The sequence below is a fragment of the Leptodactylus fuscus genome, chromosome 10 (genome assembly GCF_031893055.1).
Source record: "Leptodactylus fuscus isolate aLepFus1 chromosome 10, aLepFus1.hap2, whole genome shotgun sequence".
Classification (NCBI taxonomy): Eukaryota; Metazoa; Chordata; class Amphibia; order Anura; family Leptodactylidae; genus Leptodactylus; species Leptodactylus fuscus.
Window position 1 is genome coordinate 68598419 of NC_134274.1, and position 12307 is coordinate 68610725.

The window sequence follows — 12307 nt, forward strand, 5'->3', positions numbered from 1 at the left end:
TTGTAATTGTGCTGTGCAGAGTGTAGATTGAGACTATTAGATTTGCTTTGTTGTTGTCAGCCTGGTTGTGTGTGTTACAGGACACCTCGATCTTTGTATTCCTTCTTACCACCAGAGTTGGAGGTCTGGGTGTGAATCTTACTGGAGCCAATAGGGTTGTCATCTATGATCCAGACTGGAATCCCAGCACAGATACACAAGTAGGTTGAATCTATAAGAACATTTTCTGAGTATGAAGCGTATGTAATGGGGTTTCCCTAAACTCCATGTGTTTTGGATCCTGATGACATAGGATAGATCATCAGTATGTGATTTCTGACCCCCTACCAACCAGGTCATCAGACTGCCGGAGTCTTTATAAAGCCTCAGGGAACCGCAGCATTGCTTTCACTTGAAAGAGAGAAGAGCATCCATCTTCCAGCAGCTGGATCAGCTTATCATTGTGGGGTCTGGGTGTTGGATGCTGATGACTTATCCTGTGGATAGGCAATCTCTTTACAAAACACATGCTTTCATACACAACCCTTTTAAGTGTATGACGCATTAGTAAAGGTGTTATCAAGGCCTAATCAAGGTTCTAATGTTAATATCAGATCATTGGGGGGTTGACTCTCCTTTGCGATCAGCTTTTTTTAATGGGTTGTGTCAGTCGGGTAAGTGCTGCAGCCTTTTCCTTATTTATATTTCTATGGCAATCAGTTGTTCTGGAGAAAATCTTACTTTCAGTAGTGTTGGTGCTAGATACAGCATCGTCCCATCTAAGGGACTGTCTGGACAATTGTGAAAAGTTACGAATTTGCAGTGCTTGCCCGAGTGATGCAGTCCCTTCATACAGCTGATAGGTGGGTGCCAAGGGGTCGCACCCTCACTGATCTAACATTGACTAAGCCTTTTAATTATATTGGAGGGAAACTCTAGAATGAGTTTATCTATATACCTTTAAAGTTAGTGTTATGTCACTTACTAGTAGGTGTTTCTGGAACCTCTGCTGAATTTTTAAGATTGTATAAGATGAGCCCCCTGTAGTTCTGTTGGGCCACATCTCTATAGCACAGGGCTCTTTTCCATAACATGCCACCAGATGAAGACGCATGTGACGTGACCATTATGTCATTCAGCCTCCTCCATACTAACCTACTAGGCTCTACTAGTGCAGACAGAGAGGAAGGGACAGAGTGACATGTGTTGTCATACGCTTCTCCATCTGCCACCATGTTATGTAGGGGAACTCTGTGCTGAAGAGAACTGCAGGAGCACATGTCTTATGAAATCTTAGAATTGCTGCAGGGGTATCAGAAGCGCCTACTACTAGATGAAAGGCATTTACTTTAAAGTGGACAATCCTTTTTAGGGTGGGTTCACACCTGCGTCCGTGCGCACTTTAAGCAATCCTACTAGGTTTCCGTCTTCTGCCCCGAGAAACTAGACAGAGGACGGAAACCCGGCAGTCAGTTTTCAAACCCATTCAAGTGAATGGGTTTGAAAAGTGAGCGCCCGTGAGCGTTTTGTGCCTCTCCGCGGTGAAACCGTTTTCTTTTTTAACCGGACACAAAGTCCTGTATGTCCGACTTTCTGTCCAGTTAAAAAAACAGTTTCGCCGTGGACAGGTACAAAACGCTTACGGGCGCTCAGTTTTCAAACCCATTCACTTGAATGGGGCAGGAGACAGAAACCCAGCAGGATTGCCTAAAGTGTGCACGGGTGCAGGTGTGAAACCGCCCTAAGCAGTTTTATCGTAAGCTAAATTGTTCAGAAATTTTTTTTTAATCTTTCATTTCCAGGCTCGAGAGAGGGCATGGAGGATCGGTCAGCAGAAACAAGTTACTGTTTACAGGCTTCTTACCGCAGGAACTATAGAAGAAAAAATCTACCATAGGTACTTACTGTAAAATAGCTATTGAGAGCTGACTGTACAACAAGCTGCTGCTACATTGCTGATGTATTGTTTTCTTAGTTCTGGTCCTGGAGTCCTGTCAGGTCTTTTTTTCAGGATCTTATATGTCTGTGTTAGAAGATAATGTAGTTTCAAGGCATTAGTCACATGTTCGGATATATTTACATGCTGGCTGTACATGGTTTTCCTGCGGATTGATACGAGTTTGCAGTATGTTTGGACACAAGGTTTGTACAGATGAAGTAGTTTTCAGTAAAAGCATGTTCAAAAGTCTCATATAAAAGCGTCCCAAAGAAAATCCTCAAAACGTGTCTTTGTTAACTTTCATTGGGGTCTAGGATGTAGAAATCCCCAGGACTAGAGTGGAGAAGTCCCATTTATAATATTTCGTGCATTTATGCCAGGCGTGGCCTTGTGGCGTATCATGTGAAGGGCCCGGGTCCATTGTCAGTTCAGTATGGTGGCACCATTTTTTGTAGTTCACTTTCTATAAAAGTCCGGATTAGGAAACCTTTCCAGGCATCGTGTTGTTACAAACCTATTGGAGTATACACATTAAATGGTCATTCACCATCCAAATGTTGATCTATGAAGCATTTATTACTCTCTTTATATGAATTACTGTTATTTTTACAGGCTAATATGTAATTCTTGGCATGCATATTTTCTTTTTTTTGCTTATAGACAAATCTTTAAGCAGTTCTTAACCAACCGAGTTTTGAAAGACCCAAAGCAGAGGCGCTTCTTCAAATCCAATGATCTGTATGAGCTTTTCACCCTGAGCAGTCCCGATGCAAATCAGGGAACAGAAACCAGTGCTATTTTTGCAGGTATGGGGAAAATACCAAAGCCATATGGATGTATTTCTAACCAGTTCAGGTCTTTAAAATTAGACACCGCTTAGATGTTTTCAGCCAGGCATTATTTCAAGGGCTAAAACTTTTTTCTTTGTTTTGCTTGTGAAATGATGCCTACAATAGTTTTGTTTCTTATGAAAAGTGTGCTTTCTTATTACATGCATAATTAAAATTTTATAGGATTTTAGTTTGACAAAATATGCCATATGCCTTTTTTTTAGCTATTTTTTCTAGTACTGACATAGTAATGCCCTCATATAGACTTATTTTTTGTGTTCGTCATTGTCTATCATAAATTTTTTGCTTACCCCAGCACACTTAGGTTGGCAGAACGAAAGCAATTGGCAGGGCAAATGTACTTTGCCCTGTACTTTTCACTGTAGGATAAGGTTTTCTTTATTAGAGCTGTTCTAGCTTCCTGGTAATCACATGATCAGACACTTGACCACTGGGACTAACAGAGGAGTAACTAATATTCAGCTGCTCTCATTGCTCCACATCTGCCTAAAGCTTGGTACTGTCTATGTAGGGATAGATAGATAGATAGATAGATAGATAGATAGATAGATAGATAGATTTATATATGCACACACGTATACATATGTATATGTGTTACTTATTGGAGATGAGCGAGTAGTATTCGATAGAATACAGGTATTCGAAATAATCGTACTCGATCGAATGCTACCAGCTATTCACAGTAAATATTCGATTCAGAGCCAGCGTTGATTGATGAACGCTGGTTCTGCAGCAGGCTCGTCCTTGCTAGTCGGGAGAGCCGGCAGCTTGCTGTTACGAGGGAGCTGACTTTTTCTCATAGGAATGCATTGACCAGCGTTGACCGTAGACTCCACCTCCTCACAGACGAGGCTCCGGCAGGACCAGCGTTGATTGGCCGAATGCTGTACACTGGCCAATCAACGCTGGTCTATTCATTCCTATGAGAGAGTCAGCTCCCTCGTAACAGCAAGCTGCCAGCTCTCCTGACTAGCAAGGATGAGCCTGCTGCAGAACCAGCGTTGATTTGTCGCAGGCTCGTCTTTGCTATTCGGGAGAGCTGGCAGCTTGCGGTTACGAGGGAGCTTACTTTTTATCAGCGCAACTGAAAGCGTTGTGCAGTTAAAGCGCACGGACCCCATAGACTATAATAGGGTCCATGTGCTTTAACTGCACAGCGCTCCTCCTAAACACTCTCCTCCTGCTACTCGTGGACTTGGTGACTCTCCTTTAGTCGAAGAGTGGTTTCCCCTGAAATGAGCATTTTTTCCCATAGACTATAATGGGATTCGATATTCAATGGAGTAGTCAAATATTGAGGCTCTACTCAAAACAAATCTCGAATATTTCACTGTTCGCTCATCTCTATTACTTATACATTCAGAATTATATCAGCTTTGAAGTTAGATGGAATCTGTTTTTTTTTTTTTTCTCCCTAAGGGCTAGTTCACACAGGGGTTCCGCGTGAACTTATTTTGTCGCGGCTGCTGCAATGGGATGCTGTTGCTGTGCACCAGCAACCCGTCACGGCTTTCTGCTCCGGATTAGGCCCAAATGAATGGGTCTAGTCCGGATGGTGCTGTCGCGAGGTGGACGCCGCGGCTGAATCAGCCACAGAATCCGCCTGAAGAAAGGGCAGCTCGCTTCTTTTTTCTGCGAGTGGGTACAAACCATTAGCGGAAAAAAGAACGCCAGCGGTCTACATAGACCTCTATTGTGAGGGGCGGATTTTGAGGCAGATTCCACGTCAAAAACTGCCACCTCTTGCCCGATGTGAACTAGCCCTAAGCTGACCCCAGCACTAGCAGAATTAAGTAATGACCTTTCCTATGATGCCCCTCACTTGATGGAATATAACTTAAAAAAAACAAAAATGAAAAACGATTTCCTATCTGTTATTATGAAAACACACATTGATATAACCTTCCTCTAAATCCGTTCTGTTATGGTCCTATCACGTTACATATCTTCTTGCTTGTAGGAACTGGATCTGATGTGAAACTTTCAAAGTATCCAAAGAGACAGCAGACATCAGAAGTCAATGGTGTTTTTAAAGAGGATTCTTCATCTACAATTAAAGGTGACCAACCTGTGCCCTGGACGTTCTCACCATATGGAAGTACTACTAACTCCATTGGCGCAGAGACCTCAGAGCAAGCCAAAGTACTAGCCAAGTCTGGTTTGGGTGGAAATGCTGATTGTAACTCAGGAGCCAAGAAAGAAAGTGACCAATCAATTCCTGTGGCTCCTGCACCACTTCACCACAAACACAAAGCCAAAACTAAACACCAGGTGAAAGAGAAAAGAAGAAAGAAAGATGCCAAGTATGAGGGAGAGAGGATCTCTCATCTAGTCAAGCAGAAGCCATTTAGTAAGGAGGTGAAAGAGGAGCAGGAGGAGAGCAGGAAGACTAGCGATGAGTATGTCCTGGAAAAACTGTTAAAAAAGTCTGGTAAGTGTTAACTTGCAATGTGTATTCTATTTCATATAGAGTATATAACGTAGCTAAGTATGAGCCATTAAGGGGTTATATTACTATCTGATAAAATGAAGGAATATGCAAGGATAGGCTATCGCGTTATCGAGCTCTGCAAGACCCTTCACTGTTTTTTCCTGCACACAAGTGCCTGGCCACCTGCCATGTAGCATGACCCGCATCGAGTGAATTGCATCACTATATAGGAAAGATGATTTCATTCTTAGGATTGGTCCCGAGATTGGATTTTCTGCCCGTAAAGTTTCAGAATGAATATGTAATAACGCATACTTTCTATGTCTGAACTCATTCTTTAGGTGTTCACAGTGTGATGAAACACGATGTCATTATGGATGCCTCGAATGCAGATTATGTGCTTGTTGAAGAAGAAGCCAGTAGAGTAGCCCAGGAGGCTATGCGAGTTCTAAAAGTCTCTCGCCAGCGTTGTCACGCTGCCTCTTCTGGCATTCCAACATGGACCGGGACTAATGGTGCGGCAGGGACTAGGTGGGTGCATTGGGAAACACTGATTACTTCTATAGTTGTTTGCTGAAAAAATATTTGTGTGTTGTGTTAGTATAGCACAATGTTTGCACTTTAATGCTGCAAAACTTTGCTGCTGTGGTCAAATTGCATAGGGTTCGTGCACAGTTCCTCCCGTAGGGCTGCCTAGATCACTGAAAATGAGGTGTAGTTTCCCATATTGACATGTAGATGGTGCTATGTGTGTTAAATTATTTTTAAATGGGACAAAAAAAAGGAACAAATTGCTTTATCAGACAACGGAAAAAATGTATTTTGCGTTATTTGAGTTCAAAGTTTGTTGATGTAGCATTTACCTGTTTGTCTTGTCCTATAATAAGACAATACAGCTTTATATGTTTTACTTCTAGGCGGTTTGGTCAGAAAAAGAACCCTATGTTACAACGTGGTGCTGTACCTGAAACCAAGATTCGCCAGGAGAAGTGCAAGGTAAATATTTCTTGGTTACGAAAATGTCATCAGTGGAAATCCTGTAAGAGTCTGGCTGCTTGGAAACTATTAATAATTATAACTCTTAAAGTAATTTTTTTTGTGGATAAGACGTCTTTAGAAAGGCTATTCGTCTCTTACCTTTAGATGTGATCTCCGCCGCACCATTCTTTAAAAATACCAGTTTTTACCGGTATGTAAATTAGTTCTCTCGCAGCGATGGGGGCGGGTCCCAGCGCTGAAAATGCAATGGGGGCATCCCCACTGCTGCTCAAAAACAGGCTCCAGCGACACCTCTGTCTTCGGCTGGATCCTCCCCTTCTTTCGTCGTCTTCCTTCTGCGTCACCTCCGACGCCTGCGCAGTTGGCTCTGCCAGTGAGACACTAGGTGAAGAGCTACGGTACTGGCACTGCTAACTCTTCACCAGATCGTGAAAGCCGACAGTGCCCTGAATTCAGCACACTGTCGGCTTTCTAGCGGTATATAAAACCGCATGTGCCCCAAGTGATGAATGGTCCTCTTTAAGCTATAACTGTCCAGTTTGATCATTCGGAAGGTGCGGTGCTACCTTGTGAGAAAACCCATGTAAATAATAGACAAAAAGTCATGTCATTGCAGGAAGTTCTGGAAAATTCTTGTCTTGTTACTAGGACAGTGATCAGTCTTCTAGGGCAAAAATTGAAGCCGACCCCTATACTTGAGTTGTTCTGCCCATGCACACACTGAAACTTCTGGAGAGTAGACAATAGTGTAATTGGGTTCTCCAAGGTGTAGCACATCCCAGAGAACCGGTGCAGCATAAGAAAAATCTTGGATTTGGAACTGGAAGCATGAAATTATGAGGGATGTTAGCCTTAGATTGTAGTCGGATTGGAGAGCCCCCATGTAGGGTTGGGGTGTAGGGCCGTACAGTATGGTGAAGAGCTTTGTGGGTGAGAGTGAGAAGTATAAATTGCACTATAAAATGGACGGACAGTCAGTGACTGGTACAAGGTAGAGGCGTCAGTGCAGTGACTGGGCAGAAGGATAAGCCTGGCTGCTATTACAGGATGGGTATACAGTATTATGTGTACTTACTATTTATTTGCAGCATGTACTGAAATATATATGAGATCATGTTCTGTTTACTGTTGAAACAGAAGGAGATTAGAGGAAAGGTGTTCAGAGACCATTATAGAAGGACCTCTTCCCGGCGCTGTGATCTCTACTGGGCAAGCTTCCCCACACAGAGCAAGGATCAAGAGCACTAATGTGACAGCCCAAATTGCTTCAAAGTCAAACTGACAGTGATCTCTGTGCTTGAAGGCTGCCCAGGAGAGATCACAGTGCTGGGAAGTAATTGCCGTCTCCCAGGAATCTTTTTTTTATTTTTTTTTCCCCAAGATTTGCATCTAATTGATCTCAACGAAGCCTGCTACATGTGTTTTTTAATTACACCCTTGTGATTCCCTTCACATGAATGGACATTGCTTGTAATAATCCGTCATGTAACTGGAATTTATTACGTGGAAAACACAGTTGTAGCTGTTTAAGGATAGGTTGATGCTATTGATTTTTATAGCAAATACAGTATTTGCTAACATTAATAACGTACTTGTATAGCAGTAAGGAGACGGCAGCAGCTCTAGGCTCAAGAACAATTTCTTGTGACTTCCATCAATGAGCTAATGTATAGGCAATTATATTACCGTAATTGTTACAGCTTGTTGAGATCAATGGAGCTCAACAGATTGTTAAAAATGAGCATTTTTCAAGTAACTTTTGACTAAAATCAATGGAACATGGAAAATAAATTTCTCATAAGTTATGGAAGTAATGAATATCTTCAAAACTCAGTAAGAATCTGGAATCTGGTTGGCGGGAAACTGTTATTATCGACTACTGAGATAGGAAAGTATCTTCATATAGGTAGTAATTGCCTACTTTGTTAAAGCTACAGGTCCATTAAAGGGGTTGTCTGTTTTCTGTTGAAATTTAAGAAATGGCATACAGTATGATATAATTAGTATGACTATGACGGATGACAGCGACGGACAATAACAACGATAATGTGAAGCCACCCTTAAGGTCTCCGCTTTGCAGGTTTCCGTCTTCTGCCCGAGAAACTGGACAGGAGACGGAAACCAGTAGTCAGTTTTCATACCCTTTCATTTGAATGGGTTTGCAAAGTGTCCGTTCGTGAGTGTCTTCTGGTCTCCACAGCGAAACCGTTTTTGTTTTTTTTTGTTTTTTTTTTCAACCAGACACAAAGTCGGACATGCAGGACTTTGTGTCCGGTTTAAAAAAAAAAAGTTTCACCTTGGAGACCAGAAGACGCTCACGGACAGACACTGACTGCCGGGTTTCCGTCTTCTGTCAGCAGAAGATGAAAACCCACAAAAAGCGGAGACTGGGCTCTCGTGTGAACCCGCCCTTAGCCTGGGTTTTTGCAGCGCTTGATAAACCCATCACTTTCGGGCCAAGGTGTCTGTCATTTAGCACTGCCTGTCACTATTTTTTTTTTTTTTTCTTTTTAGTAAAATGGAGGTAATGTGGTGGATATGTGCTAGCGGTCAGCCTCAGTTAAAAATGGAAAACTGCCTGTGTATACACTTCTCTCTGTCCATGCTGTCCCTGTGTGCTACCTTCTATATACACGTGAGATGATTGTTGGCTCATTCAATGATCTTCCGATCCACTACCATTTGTATGCACCCTTGGCTGAGTATACATGTGTATGCATGTTCTAGATGGGCAGAGTGGAGATTGCTACTGTCAGATAACTCTCCTGATGACTTCTCTTCCCCAGAAGTAAAAGGTTGAATTCGTACACACCCTACTCTTCTCTTTTCCTACATCTGCCACCATGGAAAAATCAAAAGGCCTCCATGGTTGATCCCACTAAAATGGTCAGGTTCAGCGAACGTAAATGTAATGTGTATGGCCATTGCGTGAGTTCAGTCCCACCCTTCCTTCTACCCTTTTCTTCTGTGCTCAGTCTCCATCCCTCCCTGCTATCTGTCACTGACTTCATACTGTACTGCTGTGAGAGCAGGGAGGCAAACAAGACACGAAGCAGAAGGATGACGTCAGCTCTGGGCTGTTGGTAGCTATGTAGAAGCAGCTACATGGTCGGCCTTTGTAAAGAACTGAATAGATTCTAGCATATGCTACGAGGATTATTTAGGAAACATGGGGACAAGAGAAGAAAAAAAAGTCAATGGAAAGCAACAGTTCTGTTATCCTGTTTATATAGGATTTCCTATAATATGTGTATTTCTTCTTTCAGGATGTAAAGATCATTAAACAAGAACAGGGCAAGACAGTCGCCCCCTCTCACTTCAGTGGAGAGAACACAGCCTCGGACTCGAGTAGTTCTGCTCTCTCTTCATCCAGTTTGCTTGCTCGTATGAAGGCAAGAAATCATTTAATCCTCCCTCAAAGAGAAGATGGCGAGGCCGGTGGTGGAGCTCCGACAGCAGATCCCACAGAGCACGATGAGTTACTAGCAGATATGAGAAACTTTATAGCATTCCAAGCACAGCAAGATGGAGAAGCAAGTACCCAAGAGTTGCTTGGGGAGTTCGAGCATAAGCTTTCTCCCTCACAGTCCTGTGTCTTCCGAGAACTGCTGTGCAAATTGTGCACCTTTCATAGAAAAAGTACTGGCGTCGGGGTCTGGAGACTCAAACCAGAATTTCACTGAACTTTTCTAACTTTAAAGTGACCTACGTGGTGGTGCCAAGTACTGACAACTAAGCCATTTTATCTCCAGGACCTAAAATTATCTGAGCTAGCAAGAATAAAAAGAGAAATGCTTTCCTCCATCTAAAACATTCATTTGTGATAGAAATAGAACTCCCCTTGTCTCTTGTTCTAAATGTTGGCATGTTATTCTTTTATAACAGTTATATAAGGATAAATTGCCAAGCTATTCCGTTCTGTCATGTGCGATGTTTTACCTACTACACAACAAACCTACCATATGTACTCGAGTATAAGCCGACCCGAATATAAGCCGAGACCGCTGGGAAAACTTATTGACTCGAGTATAAGCCGAGGGGGGAAATCCACCATTGCAGATAAAAAGTCTGGTCATGTGCATTGCAGCTTAGTAACCTCTGATGACATCATGACCATGTGATCAGACTCTGGTGTGGGCGGAGCTACTAGGATTTAGACTCAACCTTATCTGCAGATGTTACATATTAGTGGCTACAGGTCCTTCGATGACATCACAGTCACGTGACCTCATGACAAGCCAATCACAGAGCAGTAGCACTAAAGGACCTCCCCCTTCCAGATCCTTCCAGTTTTCTGTCCTCCGTGGACCCTGACTCGTGTATAAGCTGAGGAGAGCATGAAAAATGTGCTGAAAAAGTCGGCTTATACTCGAGTATATACGGTACATGTTATAGTTAAAATCAGTGGGCCATTTCTCCTTGTTGTCAATGTGTAACATAATGATATAGAAGACAGTCTTTGCACGCTGTGGGCACCTTAGAAATACCTGCCAGTCAGACTAAAGCTAGGTTCACTCTAGATCCTACTTAAAAACTAGAACTTTTCTTCCTGTAGTTTTAGGTGGAAACCCAGCAGACCCCATTATAGTCTATAATAATAATATGTAACCCCTTTTTAAGCAGATAGGTTTTCTGTCTTTCGGGTCCCCAAGCTGACCGAAAGGATTGAAACCTGAATGCAAGAGTGAATCTAGCCTTAATAATATCTTTGCTATTGCTTGTTAAACATTTTGCCTATGCGAAGTGGAAGTATTACAATAATGCTATCTGACTGCTTTCTAAGGCTACCTTCAGATAGGTGGAGGAATAAGTCCTGCTTCAAGGACAATAGGGTCCGCCAGCTCCATGTCTTATTGCTGTTTTTGGGGTCTGACTCTGTTGTTCAAGTTCCCCTGATGAACGGGAACAATGAAGGGCGACACTAGTATGAACCTAGCATAACATCCATCCTCTCCTGAGACATCATCGGAGCTGAATTCTGATAAGGTCAAAGATGATCAACTTTGATTTGGTCTCAATTCAGATGATCACACAGGAGAACACAGACAGACGGGGACATTTTTTGTAGCCTCTCTACTTCTTCTTTTTAATGGAGTCCCAATCTAGGAAATGCATGAGACCTTAAGAATAAGATGGGCATTTTACTGAATATATTGCTTCTATGTTTCCAGTGCCACTCAGGGAGACGGGTTGGTGAATGGGAGAAGTCTATCTGTGATATCATGTAAATAACACTGATGAAAAGCTTGGCTAGTATTGAACCGGTGACCTGTGGTCTACTGACTGTGCTCTGTGGCTTAGGTGCTGTATAAAGAGTCACTGTAGAGCTTCGGATTCCTCTAAGTTTACGGGAATCCAACCTTTGCCACAAGCGAACAAGATACTATTATACATTGCAATCCATATACTGTCATTTGTAAACTGTGAGAGGGGAATTTTCCTGCTAAATCTATAAGATTTTTGTACAGTCTATCTACCTCATTGCTGCTCAAAGAAATAACACATTGATGACTTTGTATCTTGTTCCAATGCAGTAATTTATTTAATAAAATGTTAAATACAAAGAGCTGTGTGAATGTTTATTTACCGTATTTTTCAGACTATAAGACGCACTTTTTTCCCTCCAAATATGGGAGGAAAATGGGGGTGCGTCTTATAGTCCAAATGCAGCACTGCGCTGCTGTGAGGACGATGAGGCAAGTTCACGAGTAGATAGATACTACTGTACATTGACTTGTCTATCTACTAGACAAGTCAATGTATAGTAATATCTATCTACTAGTGAACTTCGCTCAACTTACCTGCTGTCGCTGCCCTCTGCTGGTTCGGTCCTCTGTCCTTCATGTGGCTTCAGAGCGCCCCGCCTCCGCCTCCCTAGACTAGTATTATAGAGAAGGTGGGGCTTAGGAGAGTGTGGGTGGGTACTGGGAGGGAAGACATGAGTGATGCACTCACGTCTCCCAGCCCACACTCTCCAGCCGCACCAAGCCCCGCCTACTCCCTGCATCTGTATAATACTATATAATACTAGTCTTGGGGGGCACAGGGCGCTCTGAAGATAGCCCGGACCAAGAAGAACTGGGAGCTGCAGCTGTGCAGGTAAGCGGA

The 12307-nt window shown here is 42.7% G+C and overlaps 1 protein-coding gene across 1 annotated transcript in view; it reads left to right on the top strand.

Annotated features, from left to right (window-relative positions):
• ERCC6 (ERCC excision repair 6, chromatin remodeling factor) overlaps positions 1-11745 on the top strand; it is a 29610-nt gene extending 17865 nt beyond the window's left edge. The window contains exons 15-21 of the mRNA XM_075257776.1: positions 81-200; positions 1782-1876; positions 2579-2724; positions 4730-5200; positions 5542-5731; positions 6118-6196; positions 9466-11745. Of these exons, the coding sequence (XP_075113877.1) occupies positions 81-200; positions 1782-1876; positions 2579-2724; positions 4730-5200; positions 5542-5731; positions 6118-6196; positions 9466-9882 (1518 nt within the window). The 3' untranslated portion in view covers positions 9883-11745. The remainder of the gene's footprint in view (positions 1-80; positions 201-1781; positions 1877-2578; positions 2725-4729; positions 5201-5541; positions 5732-6117; positions 6197-9465) is intronic.
• Positions 11746-12307: the final 562 nt, after the last annotated feature.